The sequence below is a fragment of the Podarcis melisellensis genome (assembly GCF_964234715.1).
Source record: "Podarcis melisellensis genome assembly, chromosome: 3".
Taxonomy (NCBI): Eukaryota; Metazoa; Chordata; class Lepidosauria; order Squamata; family Lacertidae; genus Podarcis; species Podarcis melisellensis.
In genome coordinates this window covers 98,588,347-98,612,725 of record NC_138530.1, presented here as the reverse complement: position 1 = coordinate 98,612,725, position 24,379 = coordinate 98,588,347, and the positions used below count along the sequence as shown (strand labels likewise).

General features: G+C 40.4%; 1 protein-coding gene across 2 annotated transcripts in view; it reads left to right on the top strand.

The window, feature by feature from the left end:
- Nucleotides 1-24,379, top strand: part of CSMD1 (CUB and Sushi multiple domains 1) — a 355,527-nt gene that overhangs the window by 318,543 nt on the left and 12,605 nt on the right. For both annotated transcript variants that reach the window (XM_081905886.1, XM_081905887.1), the window contains exons 54-62: nucleotides 93-272; nucleotides 472-645; nucleotides 2,399-2,572; nucleotides 6,700-6,773; nucleotides 8,143-8,254; nucleotides 10,079-10,258; nucleotides 14,139-14,183; nucleotides 22,195-22,356; nucleotides 23,489-23,601. In XM_081905886.1, coding sequence (XP_081762012.1) covers nucleotides 93-272; nucleotides 472-645; nucleotides 2,399-2,572; nucleotides 6,700-6,773; nucleotides 8,143-8,254; nucleotides 10,079-10,258; nucleotides 14,139-14,183; nucleotides 22,195-22,356; nucleotides 23,489-23,601 — 1,214 coding nt within the window. The remainder of the gene's footprint in view (nucleotides 1-92; nucleotides 273-471; nucleotides 646-2,398; nucleotides 2,573-6,699; nucleotides 6,774-8,142; nucleotides 8,255-10,078; nucleotides 10,259-14,138; nucleotides 14,184-22,194; nucleotides 22,357-23,488; nucleotides 23,602-24,379) is intronic.

Genomic DNA, 24,379 nt, shown 5'->3' with positions numbered 1-24,379 from the left:
TCTGTTTCTTCATGTGCTCTTATGCAAGATATAGTTTTATTATTTTTATATTTTAAAATAAAACATGTTTCCTCTTTGTGTTCTAACCCTAGTGATCAGTTGTGGAGATCCAGGTGAATTATCAAATGGCATCCATTTTGGAAGGGATTTCACCTTTAATAAGACGGTCACCTATCAGTGCAACCCAGGGTACCTAATGGAACCTGTTGGTGCATCCACCATACGCTGTACGAAAGATGGCACCTGGAACCAGACTAAACCCATCTGCAAAGGTTTGGGCTTTAATTAGCTGACAAAAATTCAAGTTACAGTTTCTCAGCTTAACCGTTCTCAGAAAAAAAGTAGAATAAAACAAGAGTTGTAGTCCAAAACATCTGGGTGGCACCATATTTACAAAGGCTTATAAAGACATCTTGTTCAGTTTTTTCATTCCACCCCCGATAAAAATCTTTTCTTTTTTGTTTTCATTAGCTATCACATGTGGACCACCACCCCAGGTGGTGTATGGAAAAGTAGAAGGCTCCGATTTCCACTGGGGATCAAGTCTAAGTTACAGTTGTGCTGATGGGTATCACCTTTCCAATTCTGCTATCCTGTCATGTGAAGGTCGAGGAGAGTGGAGGGGAGAGATCCCACAGTGCCTGCGTAAGTTTACTAAGATTAAATTGTTGATAAAATAAAAATCATGGTGCAATAGTCATGTTTCGGAGAACTATGAGATGCTGTCATGTAGGACCAGAAACTGAATGTTCTGGGCTGGGGGAAAACACAGCCAGATGGACAGAGTATAATTAAAATGATGTGGATGTCGTCATCATCATCATCATCATCATATTGTTGCATGGGGGATCAAGATTAGCTGTAGGGTGGCAGCACCCATGCTGCTTTGCACAACAACCAGGCACTGGAAATACAAGCAGTACTTGTGCTTCTGAAATGCCACAATAAGTAATGTAATATTGAAAATAGTGACATGCATTTTTTTGCCTGTGACAGCATTGCTCATAGCTTTTCCTTTCTTTTAAATTCTGAATCTCCCAAGTGCTTACTCCTATGGAAAATTAAAACATTTCTTGATAGAGCATCCATTTGCTGTCTTATTGTTGTTTCATTGTTTATGACTTAATAGCTAGTTTGTAATAGTGTTTACAGACGTATAACCCTTGACCATTGCTTTAAATGTGACTAGGTAGTCCTTGAGCAATGAATTTTTAGCACATTCTTAGAGTGCATAGAACATGAGCAAGTAACACAGGTATGGTGCCTTCAAAAAACAAGAACTTCTGAACACATATTGGTCCATGTTCTGAAAAGATACTCTGGGAAACACGGAACCAAGAAGACTTTCTTTCTTTCTTTCTTTCTTTCTTTCTTTCTTTCTTTCTTTCTTTCTTTCTTTCTTCCATCCATTTATATTCCACTTTTCTTCTGTCCTGGAACCAAGGTGGCATATTCCTGGTATACATATGGTCATTCATTGAAGTACTGATTGGACCCAGACCTGCATAGCTTCCAACTAGGTGGTGACCTGATGCGCCTTCAGACAATATCAAGCCTGCAAAGACTGAAAAACTAAACATTTGAAAATGATTTTTTTTAAAAAAAATTTGCATGAAACTACTCAGTGGCAAAAAAAATTGATAATTTAGGGAAGGAGAACAAGTAGCCAAGGAAAGGCCTTGTCATTGATCTGGGATAATTTGATATTCCTGACTTAGCTAACTCGTCTTGACTTTTCCTTATTCTGTTTCGAATTCTTATGAGGAAAACGCTTATTGCCGAAGCATACTTAGATGAAGAAGAAGGGTAGTTTGAGTATAATTCAGCTACAAAATTAGAAGGGGAAAAAGTACCAGCTCACTTGTAGTTTCATATTCCATAATATGCCCCATGAAATGTCCTCCCACAAGAATGGCTTCCTGTATTCCATATGCACGCATTATATGCAACTGGCACCCTTCTCATTGTTCCTGTTCCCCACCAAATCTGCCCTTTCTTAGGCTCTGTGTGCTCCTTACTAGGTAAAGGTAAAGGACCCCTGGACAGTTAAGTCCAGTCAAATGTGACTATGGGGTTGCGGCGCTCATTTTGCTTTCAGGCCAAGGGAGCTGGAGCCCTTTCTCAACACTAGGTACCTCATCTGTAAATTAGGCATCTCAGTTAATGTTACTTTTGTGGGGTGTTTAATGGCACATCAGGACATTCAATACTTGCAAACAAATGATGATAGCAATAAATTAGCATTGAAAAATCGATGTAAATTGTATAAGCAGTGTGGTGCCTGCTAACTTGTATTCTCTCTCTCTCTCACACCCCTCCCCCCAAAAAACTTCACTATGCATTTGCTATACATAGTTTTAAAGCCTTTTATTGAACATGTTCCCTTTTTCTGTAATAGCTGTCTTTTGTGGAGAGCCTGGTACACCGGCCGAGGGGCGACTCAGTGGCAAAAGTTTCACCTACAGATCTGAAGTATCTTTTCAGTGCAGACCACCTTTGATACTAATAGGATCTTCAAGGAGAATATGCCAAGCAGATGGCAGTTGGAGTGGAATTCAGCCAACATGCATTGGTAATTGCTACAATTATTTATTTGTGCTGTGCCTAAGCGCCGCTTCACACATGTTTCCTACTCTGTTGAAGATAAACTAAAATGAGAGAAGCTGCTCTGCATGGGATAAACTTAAGGCTTAATCCTGGCATAGGCAAACTTGGCCCTCCAGATGTTTTTGGCCTACAACTCCCATGATCCCTAGCTAGCAGGACCAGTGGTCAGGGATGATGGGAAAGCCTATCCTCTTCCCAGAGGGGAGGTGTTGTGAGCAGGAATCACTTCCCACTTCCGCAGGAGGGGTGTGGCCAGGGCCCCTGCGTCATTGGAGTCCTGGGCCCGTGTCACACACTCCAGCCAGCCGGGCTGGTGGGCGTGGTTTGGCCCGCCCTTTTAGGCTTTGCCTCAGCACTTGACCTTGCTATGGACCTCGATTGGTTGCCCAAGGGGCCTGGTAGGAATTTTTTCCATTTGGCGGATTGGCTCTAGCCACCTGGTTTTTTGCCTACCTCATAGCAAATCATCACAACTTTGTAAGGTTTGGCAGTTTCACATTGCTTAGGCAACTGTGAAATTTGCCCCCAACCCCACCCTGCACTCATGCAGTAGATTGTGGGGGAGTTGGGACTTCCATTGGCTAACATTAATTGTTGCACGGGGAGGCAAGTGCCATAGAGATTGCTCCTGGGGAGGGAAAATTTAAAACTTGCCCCTGTTACATGCTGTGATCTTGAGGGAACTGCACCCTGACTTTCCCCAATATTTCAAATTGCACACAATGGGATTGCTACTTATGTGTTTAACATCATGTGCAGTTTGAATGTGCAAAAAGGTCACCATAAGTTTCTAAAAGACATATGTTCTTAACGTTGCATTTATAAATTCACCTCCCCGGTAGTCTGCTGGAAATAAAATCTCTCTGTGTGCGTGTGTGTATTCCAGTGAAGTGTGAGCAGACCTCCAGTCATCAGCCAAGTTTCCCCACTCTCCTCCTCACATCTTCCCTGCTTGTACCCACCCCCCAATCTACTCTTGAAAATTTAAGACTGATGGAATGATATGGGATGATAGATAATCAATGGAATGCAGGTGGTCGTGAACAGAAGTTTATTTTCATCACCTGTGGATCCAAACCGTGTGTGTTCTTTCATATAATTTTTGTTACGAAGCAGGCCCAAGTGAATTTGATGCCATTTGAGCATCAAAGGTCCTAATTTTTTTTTAATCAGGAAAAAGCTTTGTGTTCATAAAGATTTGCTGAAGCTTAGAAAATGGCATATAAATCTGCAGTTTATAAGATCAAATGCATCTGATCCATTGAGATTCTTCGTGCAGACTTTCCACATTTTGAAGAATCAGGGCAACATGATTCAAATGCAAATTACCTGTACAGTCATACCTCAGCTAACAGATGCTTCAGGTTGCGCATTTTCGGGTTGTGCCCCGCGCCAAACCTGGAAGTACCGGAACAGGATACTTCCGGGTTTCAGCACATGTTCAGAAGCACTAAATCGCGCTTTGCGCATGCGCAGAAGCGCCGAATCGCAACCTGTGTGTGCGCAGACGCAGCGCTGTGGGTTGCAAACATGCCTCCCGCACGGATCACGTTCGCAGCCCGAGCATCCACTGTATACCCTATTGATGTCAGGATTCACCCCAGTGGGGATGCATGGGATTTTTGTGGGAGGTTTTTGCTTTGCTGCAGCCATATCAATTGCCTTCATATTTAAAAATCAAGTGCTTCCTAGGCAGACAGAAGGAATCATTCTAATTAAGATCAGCTTAAGGAATTGTTCTAACGCATTGTCCAATAAGCTGCCTGACACAAAACCACAGAATGGGACTCATTGTGCAATTATTTAGTTGAATCTAGCCCCCTGTTTTATTTTCCATTTACTTTTTCCTTACTCCAGATTCCTTGATTCATTCAGCATTTATGCTAGGATAACTTTTATAATTTCCTTTCTGAGACAATATATTCTCTTTTGGGGACTGTGCTCAGTTCTCACATTGCTTACTCCTTTCCCCCCTCCTCTCCCAAACAGCCCCTTTTATCCGAGAGCATAGAATTTTGCTTTCAGGCATTTTTCATCCATCGTTTTTCTTCATCTCTGTAATTTCCCAGGCTGGGAATTTCTCAGCCTCCCGCATCTTCTCTTGTCTGCCCACCTGGCAAGGGTAAAAGTCAGTCAGCTTTCACAATAAGACAGAGCAATTCCACTGCCTTCTCCATCTCACAAATAATGCCACATTAATGACAAGTAACTCAGTCCTGTACAGTTAGGTGACCTTGTCTCTACGGGTAGAGTTTGATTTTTATGTTGGTGGTGCTAAACTGATCCAGTGCTCTCGGGTTAAAGGAAATCCTGGCGATGGAGCACCATCCATTTAAAGTAATAATTCCACTCTGTGACTGATCTTTTCCCCTTTTGAAATAGTTTTGCGCGGTTAAAAGAATCTTATTTTTCTTCCTCTCCACCTGAGCAGCTGCAACCCTTAAGGCTGCTTTAGCAGCCATGTTAATCTCCTGTAGAGCTCTTAACTTCACTAGCACATCACTGAGACCATAAAGGTCTTTAAAATGAAACAGTATTAACACTTCATGGTTTCATTTGATGTTTAGAGAGTTAATGAATATCTTGTATTAAAGTAGCACAGTCAAAGCCAGTGAGGGAGTCCACCAAGGGAACCGGCTTGCAAGTCACTCTGTGGCAACTGAAAGAGGAGGCAGAGTTCCCTTCTTTTCGTTTAAGCACCAGGACACAGGGGTGGGGAGAAGGATTGGCCCTAGTGTGAACATTTGATGCTCGCATGGAGCTGACACAGGTTTTCCCTACCTCAGCCTTCATTGTCACTTCCTGGTGCTTGAAACCTGTCCACCACAGTTGCCCGCTGAGGCCACTGGCAATTTGCTAAAGCTTGCCTTCAGTGGCTGCTGGAAGCACATCAGCCAGTTACTAGTAGTTAAAAAAGAAAGCAACTTTTCAATAGGTGGAATTATTGCCTAATAGTGTCTGTAGAGTTTTGCTGGGGGCACCATTCTGGAGGAGCTCACAAGATGGTAACATTCAGGATTTTTTTTTACACCACATCGTATTTCTGTATGTGTGTGTAATTTGCTTTTAGTAGGCAGCACCGAACCACAAAACCATGTTTGAACATTTATCATCGCAGGGAGATGGGATGCTGAGGTAGTAAATCCAATTTTGAATTTCATAATCTGAGCTGAGATGTTTTTAGAGTAACAATGATCCTTTGTAAACAGCACTTCCCCAAAGGTGACACTGTCTAATTTTTCCTTGCTACTTTTATTCAGCCACTGCAGCTGTAAGTCAGTTCCTGCACACACACACACACACACACACACACACACACACACACACACACACAGACTCTCTCTCTCTCTCTCTCTCTCTCTCTCTCTCTCTCTATATATATATATTCCTTTGGTGGGATATTGTTTCATTTACCCATTAGCAGATGCACAGTCAAGCTGCTGATGAAGTTAAAAGTCCCTTGATTGCTGAAGTACACTTTTTTGTATATAAGTCATGTGTTACGCTCTCATCTGTCTGAGTTCTGAAGCCTGTAAGATTTGCTTTGTAAATAAGTCCATTATATATTCCACTGACAACATGATTAAAGTGGCTGCCTAGGATTGAAAAATCAGGCTAGAAAATAGGAAGTAGCAGGCTAGAAATAGGAAGTAAAATCAGGCTAGAAATAGGAAGTAGCAGATCCTATTTTTTTCTGGATTATAAGGTTACAAATACTGTGCATTGGAAATTACTACAACTTAGCAAAATGCCTATCATTATGGTGGACATTGTGCATGAGAGGCTTGGGTATGGCAAGGAGCCTTTGCGTTCCCCTGCACACAAAAACACTATGCAAGGAGTGGACTAAGTTTAGCACTTTGCCATTCACTCCTAAAGAGAAAAGGTAACCCTTTACAGAAAATCAAGTGATACCTCCAGAACTACATTTCAATGGGGCCAAAAACTTTGTTCCCTTTTGTGTTATATATTGTAGAATGTAAGTTTTCTTTTTACTGATCGTATGTTAGGTGCTCTGGGAGACTTATATAACGTATTTCTGCATAACAGGCTCCTTATGAATTCCCTACTCACTTCTGTTTTCAATTGCAGATCCTGCTCACAACAGTTGCCCGGATCCTGGTACACCCCATTATGGAATACAGAATAGTTCTAGAGGCTATGAGGTAATTTTTTTGGTGCTGTTACATTTAGAGTACCTGTTTGCACATGGTGCTTTAGGAGCACCAATCTTGGTCTGCTAGAAACCTAGGGTTTTGTGCCGAGTTGTTTCCAGCCCATGCATTTTAAAATGTCTTCTTCCAGCATTCTCAAGAGAACCTTCTTGTTGATTTCATTGAACAGCCTGAAACATTGAAACCTTTGACAATGATTATAACATAAGCATTTTTAAGTAAAAGGGGGGGGGGGAGGACACCCAGTATTTATTTTAACGATAAGAATAATATGATCATGGTCAGAATGGCTGGTGCTCAATTAACATTCTTGATCTTTTTTGGGGGGGCGGCAACAGATAGTTTGTCAAGTGATTTCATTTAATTGGTGAATTGTGATGAATCTCCAGCACAAATACTGAAACGGAAATTATCCTGCATAGTGGTCAATGTACTGCTTGATTGTGTGCTCTCCATATAATCTCTCAATTAGGCACAAGGCAGTAACTTGAGGGTCTGTCTTGAGAGCAATTGACAAATAGTTTCAAAAGTACATAAACACCACAGCTGACTTAACATTTTGCATATTTATGACTGTTTCAAGTGAAATTCTACCACAGTGTGAACCGTAAAGGTCAGTAAGAAGTCAGTAAGTCAACGTGTCTGTTGTGGTGGTTTGACTCCAATTTCCTCATTCTTTGCAAAACCATAATCAGTCCTTAAATGATAAAGATTGGGCAATTATCTATCTTCTCTTACCCCATTTTTCTCCTGAGTGAGGAGGTTTGCTGTATTATTTTCTTACTAGTGCAAAACTGAATATTGAATGCACAAACTCACATATACAGTTACTGGTCAATTGAAAACGACATGTTTGCAACTTTGACTGTTGGGTGATTTACCAAGGGCTCTATCTATGTGGGAAAAGGACAACTTTTTGCCAGGGTTTCTTCTCCTGAGCCAATCAGTCTTGAAGGAAAGCTTTCTCACTCTTTCACATTAATTAGTTAAAGCTATAGTTGAAGAGTAGGATAAGCTGACGTACTTAGCAGCCCTTAAAGCGAAAAAGTAGAATTTATATTTTAAAACAAAACAAAAAGAATATTCACATTGAGGAATACAGTCACTGTGTTTGTCACACATGCCAGTTCACAGAGGACCGAGCTGTTTTCACGAAACACCGACAAAATGGGGAGAGAGGTAATGTGTGCCAAGCGTTTGGTGTTCTTCTCCATGGAAACTCGCTGTATTCATTGACTTGATTGGAAAAGGAAAAGAAGGGAAATGTCCAAAGTGTTATTTCGTGTTGTGGCAAAGAGATGAATATTATGTGTTCTATTGTTGTTATTTCTCCTTTTAAATTTTCTTTTTAATTCTTTAGGTTGGGAGCAGAGTCTTTTTCAGATGTAGGAAGGGTTATCACGTGCAGGGGTCAACTACACGCACTTGTCTTGCAAATCTAACGTGGAGTGGCATACAGCCCGAATGCATTTGTAAGTAACAAATGTTAACTACTTCAGTTATGTATCTTTTTTAAAATATTTGATGATGATGATGATGATGATGAGACAGGATGGTAAAATAAAAACTTCATTTTCAATACCTGACACAAGGTCTCAGGGCTCAGGGCTTGTGTACATGTTGCATTTGCTAACATGTACATGTCCTCTTATGTGATGGGAGATTTCTGGACCAGTGAGAGCTGGACCATAAAGAAGGCTGATGCTTTTGAGTTATGGTGCTGGAGGAGAATCTTGAGAGTCTCATGGACTGCAAGAAGATCAAACCTATCCATTCTTAAGGAAATCAGCCCTGAGTGCTCACTGGAAGGACAGATTCTTAAGATGAGGCTCCAATACTTTGGCCACCTCATGAGAAGAGAAGACTCCCTGGAAAAGACCCTGATGTTGGGAAGGGGAGAAGGGGATGACAGAGGATGAGATGTTTGGACAGTGTTCTTGAAGCTACTAACATGAGTTTGACCAAGCTGCAGCAGGCAGTGGAAGACAGGAGTGCCTGGCGTGCTCTGGTCCATGGGGTCACGGAGAGTAGGACATGATTAAACAACTAAACAACAACAACTATGCCATAATTATCATATACCCTTAGATGTGTGGAAGTGGGAAGGAAGTCTTGTTTTAGATTAAGGACTGGGTTCTTCAAAAATTACGCTGAGTTGCTTTTCTTCCTGGATTTTGGAGTTCTGAATTACCCACACTTGTTTCTGAAGTGCAACCAATACATTAGGAATTCTTAATTTCTTTCTCTCTCTCTCTCTCTCTCTCTCTCTCTCTCTCTCTCTCTCTCTGTGTGTGTGTGTAAACACACCACAGACAAACATTTTTATCAGACAGGTGCATGCATTTCTTTCCTTAGTTTAGTTTTCTCATGATTTCCTGTCCCCCATTAACATAACATAGCTGCACATGGAAAAAGCATTGCAAAAAAGCAGTAATGTGATTGCATGCACAATTGCAATCTGGCTTTTTCTTCTAGTATTGCTTCCCCCCTGTCATTCTGTTCCATTCCAAGAAATTCAGTGCTGACGTGACTGTGGCTCTTGGCCTCAGAAAGGGGCATCCTCCATCCCTAGCCCTATAGTCAAAGTGTGATTAAGTGTCAGGCAGATGTCCCAGGCTCTGCATGAAATGCTTGAAGATTAATATATTTAGATTTTTTTATGACAGCTAGAAGACAAAAAAGAAGACATCAGAGAGCATATTCAGTAAAGTAGATTGATGTGGAGCAAGACTGACCTTAGGTTCTTATCTTATTTCAAATTAACTTTGAGATGCTGTGAATGAGCAGAGCACAAAGAAGAAGAGAAGTATACTTACAATGGCTTGTACAACCAGTGTAGCATAGTAAAAATCTTTCTGTGGAACCTTTATTTTGCAGAGGTTTATAATGAATTTATTTAGCACAGAAATCACTGTGTAATTTTCAAGGTTCTTTGAGTCACTGAAATGGAAGTGAAGCAGACAGCTCAGTAATTCATAGTACTGATCACAGCCTAATTTGCAATGACGTGTGGTTTAGCTTTCCTTTTCTTTTTCTCTCTTACCTTCCTAATAATCTTCCATGTGTCGGGAAAGAAGGTGTTCTGAATACCTTCGAGTCCAACTTTTTTTACATTTCTCCCTCACATTGCTTCTTGGTCAGAAACATGTTCAGCTGCAACACAGAAAAAAACATGCCAAGCTATTCATAACATGGAAGTTGACTACATTTTTACTTACAGTAACAACATGTTCATTTCATTTTTCTGGATTTGGATATATACTTTGCTGATATATATATATTTTTCAAACTTTCAGCTCATGCTTGCAGGCAGCCAGAGACACCCGTAAATGTGGATGTGAAAGCAATTGATCTGCCTACCTTAGGCTACACTTTGGTGTATACATGTCAGCCAGGATTTTTCCTTGCCGGTGGATCAGAACACCGAACGTGTAAGCCAGATATGAAATGGACAGGAAAGTCACCGGTTTGTAAAAGTAAGTTACTGATGAAAATAATGGTTCAATTATTTTCTACTTTCTAACAAGTCCAAGCTCACGCATAATAATAAAATACGTGCGCTGTGATGTGAATCAGGCCTATGTTTTGCATATTTTGCTATGTTTCAAAATATGCATTAGTATCCCTTTCCTATGTATAGAACGATAAAAGTAGCAATGAACCCGTGAGAGTGACGTGCCATTTTCAAGACTGAAGAGTGTATATGTTTCTTCTTTGCCCCACAAGTCATGCGTGTGGGTGTTCAGCTTCTTGAATGGGCTGGGCTACCTTTTGGGAAACTCTGGCAAGCAGTTACAAGAGTTGTTGAGAGCCTATCAAGCTGATGGGGCTGCTTATTTGCACTTAGCTGCGAACCTTATTATTTCCTTCTCTTGCGGGGGGGGGGGGAATAGAAGCAGATGGACCAGTGGCCAGCAAACCAGCAGCAGCTCACATTGCCAGTCCCCTCCACTGACCCTCTGCCCAAATTTGGGAGTTTCACCTCACCTCAGGGCTTTGCCAACCCTGGAACCCTTACCTGCAGTGTCTCCGGGAATGCACCCATGGAAGACACAGCTTATAAAGCTCATAGTACTGGTGATGCAGATTTACTTCTTCCCCTGCATGAGCTGCTGTATCTCCTTATGCCTTGTTACATCTTTAGCAGAACATCTGCAGTAGCTGACCATGCTGAAATTGTATGTTCTTGTAATCACGATGCTAGGACGGAGACAATTTCCAGGTGTCTTTCATACACAAAAATAGATACACTGTTTGTCCCTGCTTTAACTAGCCTCATGGCTTCCAATGAGCCAGTCATATGCTCTGAACTGCTCTGAACCTAAGAGTTCCTTGGAGGAGTTGCAGGCTGGCCACTGGAGCAGCAGTCCTGTGCTACAGGCACAAAACACATAGAGGCACCTTGGTGATATCCAGTAGCCACTTCTCAACTTCAACCACACATCAACCTTCAAAGTGCCAGTGAGCATTTCTACCATGTAATTGAGTGGCCAGGATGGAATTTGCGACCTTATCAATACCTACAAACACACCCCTGCTTACTCCCCCATTATCCATGAGGCAGAATCAAGTCTTAAAATCAAGGCTAGACTTTCTTTCAGATTGTGCTTTCCTATAGGAAACAGTGACAACCCCTGATATTCATCCTGACTTTCCCTTGAAATGTGTTAAAACATCCATATCCACTGCACGCAGTGGGGCAGTGCTAGAAATCTGCTAGATATCTCATTTAGAGGCTGTATGCTGAGCTGAATTGCCCCGAGTTATGATTTCTTTTGACAAGGGACGACCTTTCTTCAAACAGCCGAAATACGTATGAATATTGAAAGTGTTTCTCTTCTTTTTGTCACTCTTGGACATTAATCTCTGATTCCTAAAGGCTGGGTTTTTTTAAGTCTCCAGAGAATTGTTTTGTCCCTGACCTAGTCCATGGGGCATTGCTCACTGAAGATCCCAAACAAACCAATCTCCATTCACTTCTTGTGTATAGAACTTTTCAGTTAAAAGTACTGTTAGAAAAAATGAAGGGGCTTTACAGCTGTACAAGTGGAAATGCAACCCAAGATACAGATTTGGCATACCTTTACTTGAAAGGCGTCTGCCTGCAGCAGACAAGGATCTTGCTTGTCCTTGGGCAGGGATTTGTTCCACGTTTCTAAAGGAAAATATTTGTTGTTTTGTGCAATATGTATCTATGTATTTTCTCCTTCCAATCATTATGATGTGGGTGGTGAGAGCATTTCTCTCCATGCAACTGGTGGCATATTGATTTATTATTATTATTATTATTATTATTATTATTATTATTATTATTATTATTTTTAAAAAGCCTGAAAGGTTGCAGTGATTTCTGATTGAATTACCTCATGTCCCCTGACCCTTCCAGTGGATTAAATATGGCGTAACCACTACTCTTTAGTCCTTTATCATCAATAGTAGACAAAGGCCATGTAAAACAAGCAGATATTGGGACAAAGTTTCATACAATTGCATGTGATGTTTATTTTGCCCTCAGCTTTCTGTGTTTTTATCTTCCAAAATCATTTGTGCTTCACAGTGTTTCTGATTTAGGGTTCAGTTGGAGGTTAAACACGGCATCTTGGCACCTGCTGTATCTCTTGAAGGGTAGCCTCTTATGAGTCAGTGTGTGCTTATACTTCTTCAGGAATTTCTCATAATGCAACAAATGTGTGTTGCCTCGTCTTTGTGCAGCAGTCTTAAAAATGGGACTTGCCCTTAGAAATGAGGAGAAGCTGAACTCTATATGATTTAGCCTCCCTCTGGCATGATATAGCCCGACTTGTCTCTCAGACTTGGTTGGAGGAAGGTCTCCACAACTCTTGACGCTACTTGCTATAGTTTCCTGTCAGGTCAGATGGACACTCTGCGTGACCATCTTATGAATTACATGGTGTGTCCCCACCCTCTCAAGGAAGAATGACAAGTAAGTAGCACTCTCCTATATATCAAACATAGCTAGGTTGGGCTTGAATGGGGTGGGGGTGGGGGGTGTTGCAACTAAGCTTCCCTTAATCTCAGTCTATGTCACAGTCTTACAGTTTTTCATGTGTTGTCTTTTAGTGTTTAATGTATATATAGTATTAAAGATGTCAAATTATGAAATGATTGGTGGGTCCTGCAAGAATACCGGATCAAATAAATATGTATTTTTTTTGTTTTTCATTTATATGAAAAACAATGTTTTTGTATAAATCTACATGTTTCTTTTATAAACAATCTACATGTCTCATTCTAGTAAGAATTAGCAGCACAACAAAAAGATAGATTTTGTGACACCCTGGTCAAAATTTGCCCATGGGTCTTCAACCCTGTAACATTACCTAATTCAACTTCTTTGAGAATGAGCTCTGCTCCTTGCCGTTTAACAATGTGCCTAAAACCAACCTGAACAAACGCCCCTATAAGATTTAATTTCTCAGACAGCATTCTTACACAGCAGATATATCAATAAATTAATAGATTCTGATGGAACAATCTGAGATGCATTTCAGAATTCAAGCTTTCTGCTGAACAATCCTAAAACTATTAGGCAAACTATGGGTGTCACAAGTATCAAAGGCAGATGAAAGCCTAGGATCTGCCTAGGGAACAGAATCAGGCTTGCAGATCTGCCTGCTTCCCTCTATTGAACTGCCCCTTGCCCCTCTCTCCATTCTAGTCTTGGGCTGGAATCTGCAACACACTTAGTAGGGTGTAAGCCCAAGTGGGTACAATGGGACCTACTTCAGAGTGATTATGCCTAGGATTGTGTTATTAGTAGATTAGTGGCAACGTCACCCCTATACCTGGTGGCCATGTATGCATTGCAGTGCACACTTAAGTACCACTCTGTAATATAGCACACATGCCAAAAATTTATCCACCACAGCTGGCATGTATTATGAAGCGTTGTCATTGTCTTGGCAGTTCCTGGGGCATTATACAATTAGTTCAGTATAATTTAATTGTAGGTTACAGGTATGTATATATGTAATAATAATGATGGACATACAGGTGCAACATCTTTGTCACCAATATAAGGCTCTCTTTTACAACACTGTAGCTGATATAAAACTAATCATTTTTTAGAAATGAGTGCAGTAATTATTTCTGCAATCAGCAAGCTTGCCACAATACAAATGGACTCCCTGGAGATTTCCATCTCAATCTTTTCCCCCCTCTCTGATGAGTGTGTAGAATTATAACTGCTTGGATATGTAATATAGATTTTACTTCTGCTATAAATGGTAGGCGTATTGGAGAACATACAATTGCCTCAATCAAGAATGATGTATCAACATTCTATACATAACTCAGTATGTTCATAAAAATGATAATTTGTCTTTTTACTTGTAGGTAAAGGAGTGAGAGAAGTTAATGAAACAATAACTAAAACTCCAGGTTTGTATACGAGAACAGTTTTAGAACTAAATACATTAAATCGCTCTCTAGTCCAGTGTTTCTCATACAGCAAAATTCTTTCTAACTTTCAAATGAATCATTTCATTACAAATGACAAAACGAAACAATTTCACGAAAGTACTGGCATATAAAAATTGCTGTCCGAAATTGGTCATGACACAACTCTCTCTCTGTCTCTCTCTCTCTGTGCGTATATATATATATATATATATATATATATATATATATATATAGCCTTTAATACAATGTCCTCTTATGTGGCATAATCGAATCGAAGATGTTTGTATGACTTAGCTTTCATGGAGACAGTAAATCAGTGTCTGGGTTATACTACTATAGGCTACAGGTCGGGGTTCATATGATTGAATACCACTCCATAAGAAAAAATGTATCCACATAGAAAACGAAGGATTCTAATGCTCCATTATAGTTTCCTGTGTGGAGAGAATGGACACAAATGGACTAAATTTGTTTCGTGTCAATTTCACACATGGCCAATATGAAGACTGATCCATTCCATCTACGTATGGTATTTAAAAAAAATCCTACCTTTACCAGGTGGTCCAAGAGTTGGCTTTTCACCACCCTCCCTCCATTATTTAACATGTTCTAGCCACTTGACATGGCTAGAAAGCACAGCAGATGCCAACATGGCTTGCAAAATGGCCTCAAAAGTCCTTGGGATGACAGGCTGTGATGACATGCCATCCCTCCTTTGACACTGTATGGGGGGGGGAATGTTTTCATGGAAGGGTACATAGGGGCAGGTATCTCCCCACCCCTCACCCCTATCAAGTTCAGAAGAGGGATAGTACATCAAATCCCCTTGTAGGTATTTTCAGACTGATTTTCAAGGCATTCAACAACTGCTATTCTTCGTGTTCATTCCAAGTATGTAGAACCAGTTTTTAAAAGGTAGGCCATGGAACATGGGCCCTAAGTAAGAGAAGAGTAGATTTCGGCATTCTCATTCACAAGTGCATTTAAGGGCTCCAGGTCAGTTGTGTTGTCTTTGGGATTAAGATTACTCCCCTCCCCCCCAAATAATAATAATTCCCAAGCATTCCTAAAATACACTTATACCCTCAATCATATGCATCTCCACCTGCAATCTGAGGTAGTACAACCCATACATTCTTGTTTCAGTGAGAACTAGGCCAATACCAAAAGAGTAATTTTACATATTAAACACAAGGTCCTAGATAAAGTTGCTTTATATCAGACAGTGCACTATAATGGAGAGCCTTATAATGAAAGTAGAATTGCATTATACTGAGATTTCAGGTAAAATCTATTTCATTTTCATCTTATGAATGTTCAAGTTCACAATAAAAAAAATGTATTCTAAAATTTAGATTTGGAAATGAAGTTTAAACTTTTGCCTAAATCTGCTTAAAGTTGCTTAGCTTTATATGAGTAAATGTTAAACTCACAGCACTTGTAGGCACATTTTGTTACAATTGCAATGGGTAAACCACTTTTCAAAGCAAATGGTAGAGTTGACACTTTACCTGTCTCCTAAATGGAGGAAGAAGAAAGTGGCACGTCCTCAGACTAGTTCCGTGTAACACAGACTTGGGGCGACTCCACACATTGTATAACCTAAAAATGTGAATGTGGATGGGACAAAAACATGTTAGCAGACACATGTAATATATAGGTAGTTCACATTAGAAGTTGTGATTGGCTGTGCCACCCTTTTTATGCTGAAAACAACAAAAACTACCTAGATTTCAATCTGTGTTAAATACCACCACCCCCGTGAGCAGTTTCATTAAGATAGTTATTGCTGACATAAACTTGGATCCATTCTATATGCAGAAAATGTATTCAATTTGTGTGACTTTCGTTATGCACCTTGTGCTAAAGGTAAAAAGTAAAGGGACCCCTGACCATTAGGTCCAGTCGTGGCCGACTTTGGGGTTGCGGCGCTCATCTCACTTTATTGGCCGAGGGAGCCGGCATACAGCTTCCGGGTCATGTGGCCAGCATGACTAAGCCGCTTCTGGCAAACCAGAGCAGCGCACGGAAACGCCGTTTACCTTCCCACCGGAGTGGTACCTATTTATCTACTTGCACTCTGATATGCTTTTAAACTTCTAGGTTGGCAGGAGCAGGGACTGAGCAATGGGAGCTCACCCAGTCACGGGGATTCGAACCGCCGACCTTCTGATCGGCAAGTCCTAGGCTCTGTGGTTTAACCCACAGCGCCACCCGCGTCCCTAGCACCTTGTGCTAGGACACCGCAAATGAAATAAAATCCCAAGGTGTTGTTCTGCTTGCGCAAAAGGAAGCAACATAGGCTCCCTATTCTGACACTGTGTGAACTCTTGTATGCAAGAGTTTTCCTTTTGCTCCCAAGGGCCACTTGTTTTCCTTTTGCTCAAAATTGTTTAGATCCAGCCCATCATCAAGCTCAGTTCACTTGATTTCCCCCAAATATAACTTGCAGCACATTAAGTGAAATTTACACTGGTTCCTAGGGGGAGAAGTGCTTGGCTCTGCTCAAGTGTGTTTGTGCAATAACCATGGAGATACACCAGTTCTGCAGAGTTCAGTAGACCATCACCGTAGGAAATGAGTGCATATAAGAATTAGGCACTGCCTAATTCTAATGACTAGACTACCTGAAAAGCAAATATATATATGGTTCTATTTTTCTCTGCTACAGTTCATACATTCAGCTGGGGCCCGAGCTTCAACAACATAGTAGAAGAGTAGCTCTCATTTTCTTTCTGCTGTGCAGATGCTTTGCAGTGCAAACTGTACTCCTCATAAGTGCTCCCTTGCATTGACACCTTGTTCAACCTGGTTGTCCATACAAAGGTCTCAGTTCACACTGAAGTGGTGGAGGGGAGATCCTGAGTGAAGGAAGGGAATAATTTGTGCCCCTCCATCATGTTGGCTCAATAGTGCCCTCATTGAATGTATGAATCTCCTTTCTACTATACCAAGTTGTATAAAATTTTAAACTTCCATCTGAGCAAATTTGTTGTGGAGTAATTCATTGTGCACTCATTAATAGTTATTAACTACCACACTACTGTAGTTGAATCTTTTTCTCACTGCATAAATTTAGTCAAATGAGTAGGGTAGGGAACAACCGTGCAAGTCGTCGTTTCTCGGTTTGTGTCACAGTCTTGCAGTCTCTGCAGTGTGTCTCTAGTGTTGAATGTGCAGCATGTATTTATTTAAACAGTCTTACATGCAAAGTGTGTTTCCTATGTCTCAAAGTCAACGCTTTTGTCATCTGAGGTCATTTATGAGCTGATTTTGAGATACAGTGGTACCTTGGGTTACTTACACTTCAGGTTACATACGCTTCAGGTTACAGACTCCGCTAGCCCAGAAATAGTACCTCAGGTTAAGAACTTTGCTTCAGGATGAGAACAGAAATCATGCTCCAGCGGTACGGAAGCAGCTGGAAGCCCCATTAGCTAAAGTGGTGCTTCAGGTTAAGAACAGTTTCAGGTTAAGAACGGACCTCCAGAACAAATTAAGTACTTAACCCGAGGTATCACTGTACAGTGCACAATCAATTTTTGATATAGAATTTGTTGATATCCCTGTTTTCCTGGAAGTTTTGCTTTTATCTCTGCAAAATGATGAATAAGGATCATCTACCAGATCCTAGCTTTGCTCACGCATTCCTAGAATTTCTATGGCTTGGAGATAGGGCTGTGTATGACCGCTCTGCCTCTTCTGTCCCCATCCCACCCTAATGCTCCTGTAGAAAGATCCAAAGTATCTGAAAGATCTAAGTGCAACCATCTGAATATGCAGAGAATCTCCTCTTCAGACCTTTCTTAAAAGGTGTCTGGCCCCATGACCCCTCCATACTTGATGCCCATACATATTCTTTGAATGAAATAATAGAAGTTTTATTATGCTTAGGATGCCCTGATAGGGATTTTGGTTCCTCTTACTTTCTCATTTTTGAATCTTTAATTTTAGTTCTCCACATTTCTGAAGCAATTAGCAAATGAGTCGTTTTTTTAAACCCCTCACAAAAGTTCGTCAGCATTTTAGTGAGAATTTTTATGTAATAAACACATTATTGTAAACACTTTTGATTAATACACATTTTTGCAGGTAACTTTCCCTAACATAATGTGGCTTTTCATATGTAAATGCCACTGGTGTATTGGTGAAAAGTGTGCATATATCACTTTTTCTACACATTGGTTGGAGAACTGCACCACAAAATTCACAGAAATGTGAATTTTGAAGGATAGCAGTGTTTTTGTTCACAAAGTGCAAATTAGGTAGTTCCTCTTCCAAATGCGAGCAAAATCTAATTTCTTCCCCACCCCCTACCTCTTGTGCACAATTTAATTGTTACATCGGGATATGTTTGCACAAACTTTACGGGGAGGTTGTACAATATTGGTTCTTTCTCGAGTGCCCGTTCTGATTTGCTTGAGGGAGGTTATATGACTTTACATCGGGAAATTGCTATCCCACACTTTCCAGTGCATTTTCTCATCACTTTCCTGCCCACAAAAAAGTCTGATCTGAAGCAAGTTTATTGCACAAGATCACCAAATCCTCTTTAATTGTGAAACCCGAATTTGTATGTTTTATTCAAATAGTGACCGTATGAAACTTTGTAACAAGATTTCCCAGCTGTTGGGAATTGCAAGTGCAGAAATCACAGTTGCACATAAACTGAGCTTCCAGCAGACATCTGGTTGGCCACTCTGTGATGCTGAGGTTGCTGGATTAGATGTGTCAATCGCCTGATCCAGCAGGCTGTTCTTTCTTCCCATGCAAGTGTATCAGAGCAACCAGGGAACAGCTGTCCTTTATTTATCTATTTCCCCCCCTGTTCTTCAGCCAAATAATAATAATATGGTCCCAGTCTTAATGCTAGCTCTTAGCTGCAAACTTACTGAAATGACCAGCTGGTGAAACCTCAAGGAGAAAAAGAGAAAAGTTTCTGGTCTCTCAGCTCCGCTGATGGAGAAACCCTGCAAACTTACCTCTCCTTCTACTGTGATGAGTGGAAGAGCTACTTCATTTTACTTATAGGACCTAGATTGCTGTTTGATGTCAGGTTTTCAGGCCCTTCTAATGATTTGGGCCGCTGTGAATTTTACTGCTTTTGTTGTTTTCATTTTAGAGTGTTCCTAGTATTTTATCCTCCTCAGCTCTCCTTATAAAGGAAAAATAGGGTAGAAATGATTATAAATAAATAAAATACATTTCCCTAACTTAGCTACTGACCTATCAGGTCCCATATAACACACCAGATGTGTGTTTTGCTCTGCGATTGAAGGCCGGAAACAAGAATAGCAAAATTTCCTTAAGTTGGGAAATGTGCATCCGCACAATAGGGAGCTTGTCTCTTCTCAGTTTGGACTTGTGTATGATGACCTTGCCTGGTGGAGAGCCACTACTCGCTTAATTTTGTCACATTGCTAGTGTGGGTTATCCCCTGCAGTTTTCCTAATGCAGTTCTAAGTGTACTTGGGCACAGGGAAAATTTAACATGTGGAGCCTACCTCAGAATCCTTAGAATATTTCACACCAATTTCTGTAGCTTTATTTTATACCTCAGTAACTTCCATACGAGATTTTTTAATGCTGCTGAGGCAATGTTTTTAATGCAGTCAACTTCAAATGGTAATAAAATGATGGTACAAAGTGCATTTAATGTGATGCTGTGTTACACAGCTGTGCTGTTCCTGAAGATCATTCCACAATGTTTTCCTTCAAAAATGAATCCTGTTCAGCAAAGGTTCTCCTACAACTGTAATTAGTGGTTTCCTCTTTCTGTCCCTTTTATTGATTCCTGTTCAGCACAGCTTGAGGGGATTAGTGGTGTATTGCCTCTTAATAAGTCAGCTTTTGTTCATGTGTGAGTTAATTGCTGGTTTCCTCTCATTCCCTCCCCCCTTATAATGAAATGTTGCTATTTTGCTAGATAAGAAATAAAATAAACAATTAAAGGAAGCCGGTAATTAAAACCCCTCCCATGGGAAACAGAAGCTGACTAATAAGCAATGATTCATCACTAATCCCTAAGGCTTGTCAAACAGGAAACAGTAAAACTACCGTAGGAAACTTACTGGTAAAGGCAAGTAGCATCTGAAGCATCTCAGTAGTTCATTGCCAAATGACACCTAGCGCTTCAGTAGGGATGCTTGAGAAATTCAATCTTTATGAATTCTTATATGAGCTGACCTGATACACACCTCCCAGACTGGAGTGCAGATCGAAATTCGTTTATACTCTGACTTTCAGACATTCTGAATAGCCTAGCACAATTTTTGGCTCCCAAAAAAGTAACAAAATTGTACATTAAGAAATGCAGGTATTTAAGTGAAAAGCCATAAAGGCTGCAATTCTATTGCCCCTGGGAGGACATTCCCAGGGGCAAAAGAAACACCAGATCATCATCATGAAGGCTGGAAAAAGAGCTTAGAACTAAAGGGGCTGGGAGGAAACAGATGTTGAATCCCCCTTCCCAACCCACATGGCATTCCAAGTGCTTGGACCATCTAATTTTGGAGCTCTGCCTTCTGTAGGGGTAAACAGGGGCATTTGGGGGGGGGGAGGGCATGCTGGTGGATGACCCATCCGAAAAACCCCATCAAAACCTGGGAGGAAAGAAGGTGTTGAAGAGGTGTACAAGATTAGTAAATATCCTTTCATCACCTCCATGAGATGAAGTTTGGGGTCGATCACTTCCATGCACTTACATTGTGAAATCCAACAGTGGCAGACCTTGCAGTCTCAAATTTCAGAGACTCCCTGTGCGACACCAAAATTTGGCACCTCACTAACGCTCGCCCTCCATTCTATATCGTATTTGGGGTGCCCCTTGAGGCTCTGCAGCCAGTGCAGCTGAAATGGTTGTGCGCCTCTTAATCTGCCTCTGTGTCAAACAGGGAGAGTTTTGCATGGACAAGTATATTACAAACTACTATGTCATTGACATCGGATGTATGGTATTTTCATCTGCTGTACAGTGGTGCCTCACAAGACGAAAAGAATCCGTTCCGCGATTCTCTTCGTCTAGCGGTTTTTTTGTCTTGCGAAGCAAGCCCATTGACAGCTTAGCGGATTAGCGCTACAGCGGTCTAGCGGCTTCTAGCGATCAGCTGTTAAGCGGCTTATCAGCGGATCAGCTGTTAAGCGGCTTAGCGGCTTAGGAAAAGGGCGAAAAAGTGGGGGGGAAACCGCGGGGACTCGCAAGATTTTTCCGTCTTGCAAAGCAACCCCATAGGGAAATTCATTTTGCGAAGCGCCTCCAAAACGGAAAACCCTTTCGTCTAGAGGGTTTTCCGTCTTGCGAGGCGTTCGTCTTGCGGGGCACCACTGTACTAGAAAATGAAGGAAATGGCATAATGATACACATGGCAATTGTCAGTCTTTGAACATGCAGAATGGAGGTCCATGTATCTTACATCTTCACAAAAAATATGGGAATTAGGGGGTGGGGGACTGAGAAAGCAATATAGAAATCTGCAAGTTTTATCTGCAAATCTCTGCCTAGTTTTTCATGCGTTCATCTAACTGAAGTCAATGAGACACTTAGGCATGTATAACTTCCGTCAAGAGTACACTCAAACTGCCTTGAATTTGTTCTAAAGGACAGTAAGGAGTGTTTCTCTTAGTAATACAACTTGCATTACGACCAACTGATCATTTCATTATTGTTCCAACGTATGATCCTAAATCCATTGGTAATAAAGAGGATATGTTTTCTCTCATGTATTTCTGGAGAAGCTGAAGTGAGAGATCCAAAGCAATTTGCTTTGGACTTCAACTGCAGCAGGAAGATGTCACTATGCATAAAGATTCACCATAAGTTCGTATACTCTATTATCATTGATACTATAAATATTTCAATACAACAAAGGTTTTGAAACAATGTGTGGACCCTCTAATAGTGAACTAAATAATGAATACGCAAAGAAGTAGAGAGACACATCTGCTTGCATTTTGTTGTAGTGATTTACTTCTTTGTTCATCTTTTCTCCAGTTCCTTCAGATGTATTTTTTATAAATTCACTGTGGAAAGGTTTTTATGAGCATCAAGGGAAAAGACAACCTGCAACTCTAACCGTTGACTGGTTCAATGCTACAAGCAGCAAAGTGAATGCTACATTCATTGAAGCATCTAGCACACAGCTCAAGCTATCAGGTGAGGCTTGAAATTCCATTTTGAAGCTGCAATCAAGGTTTCGGAGACATGTTCCTACCTGTTTCGATTTACATGTAGCATGTGTAAGGTAGAAGAAGAGATCTATATATACTACTAGAAAGCCTTATATTGTGACACGACACTTAGAAATGATCTGGTTGCTTGCAGCTGAATCTGATGAATGAAATAGGTTTCAATTAAAATTATTGTCGTTTGCTACCTCTATTAACCTGTAGAAGAAATCCCATCCTGTAGTCACCACCCTTCCCCTTTGATACCTGGCACTTAGGGGACATTGACATTTTGTTGCTGATGTAAATATAATAATATTTCTTTACATGCAAAGTTTGTGCCATTTTGCTAAGTTTTTCCATGCCAATGCTTTGTAAAAATAAACCTCTATATATCTTACTCCCACAAATTATTTTGATAAACAAAATCTATCCCGTAGTTACTTCTAATTCAAAACATAGTCTTTTCCGTAGCATGGTTTTATGATCAGATCTAGCAATTGAAACATAAAAAATATATATCAAACAGACTCTTAAAAGTTCTGTGCACATTTGCAAGTTAATGCACACATTGAACTTACATTAATTACCAACTGAGGGACAATATGGGCCCCTCCAGACATCTTTATTTGTCCTCAATATGCTAACAGGGAAGTTATACATAATGACATGTTAAATAACATTTGTGTCTACAAAAGATTTGGAATGGCCATACTGCTTTGTTTGCAACAGGTGCGTGTTTAAAGGGAGAGAGGAAAAACTGTTGTTAATGGAAGGTTTCCTGGTTGGTTTGCCTTTTCATTGCTCACGTGAAGGGGCTGCATGCTAGGCCAAAATGCTTGTTCATATCTCAGTTGATGGCGCTAATATATGATAATCTGAGTATGACTTTTAAAAACTGGTTCAGAGGTGAACCATTGCTTTAAAAGCTGCTTTGTAGGAATACATTACACCTTTTATTTAAATGCAGTAATATCTAATTACGTAGTTTTTTATGTAAAAGAAGTTTAAGCTAGCTAAATATTTTACATCATCTACAGAAAAGATTAATATTTTGTTCAGTCTAAAAATACACAGAGTGAACATGTTTTAAAATGCACTTTCTATAATTTTCTTTGCAGGCGTTTACAAGAAAGAGGAAGCCCATTTGCTTTTGAAAGTCTATCAAATTAAAAATCCTAGAGAGGGTTCTGCAAGCAAGTTTGAAAATGACAAATGGGCCTTAGATGGCTATGTAAGTAAACACAGAAGATGCTTATGTGACTCAAATGTTGTCCCCACCTAGTAGAATATCTCTTCTCTCTTGTATATTTTTACATTTGTGGTATACATTTTGTGTATACATTTTGTGTATACATTTTGAAATGTATAAAACCCATCATTACTCCCTTGACTCCTTAAGAGAAGTATTTTTTGCACACATCTGCTTTATTGCATTTAACATTGCCTTGTTCCCAAAGAATGAGACACAGAACAACTAAGATGGAAGATTTTGCTGGGCCAACTTTCTCATGGACTTTGGGATATTTTAAAATACTGGAACAGAATATTAATTTCATTACGTGGTTTCCTTACTTATGGAGGTCCTAATTTGAGGGCAGAAGTTTCTTGTTTTTCAAAAGTAATTATAATCTTCACTGAAGATTATTGTTGGAAGGAAAGCTATGAAATTGCAGAACTGCAATTTCCTAGAGTGTATTAACAATGTATCCGTTGTTCTTCCCGATTAAGAAATGTTGTGTTTTGAGGTTGGATCCAGTAACCAAGGTGTGCTTTCCCACTCACTGTAAACATTTCAGGAGCCCAGGTTGCTAACCAGATGTGTATATGAGAGAAGGAAGAGGGACGATGAGGAAGCTTTCTCTCTGCACACACTGATGTGTGAAAGGAGGGTGCAAAATGAGAAGACAGCTTCATCATTGTGCCCATCTCCTCTCTGTCTTCCTCTCTGATGCAGAGAGTCATTGCTAGGCAAGACATGTTGCTCCTCCTTTTCCTTTGTCTGTGTAAGG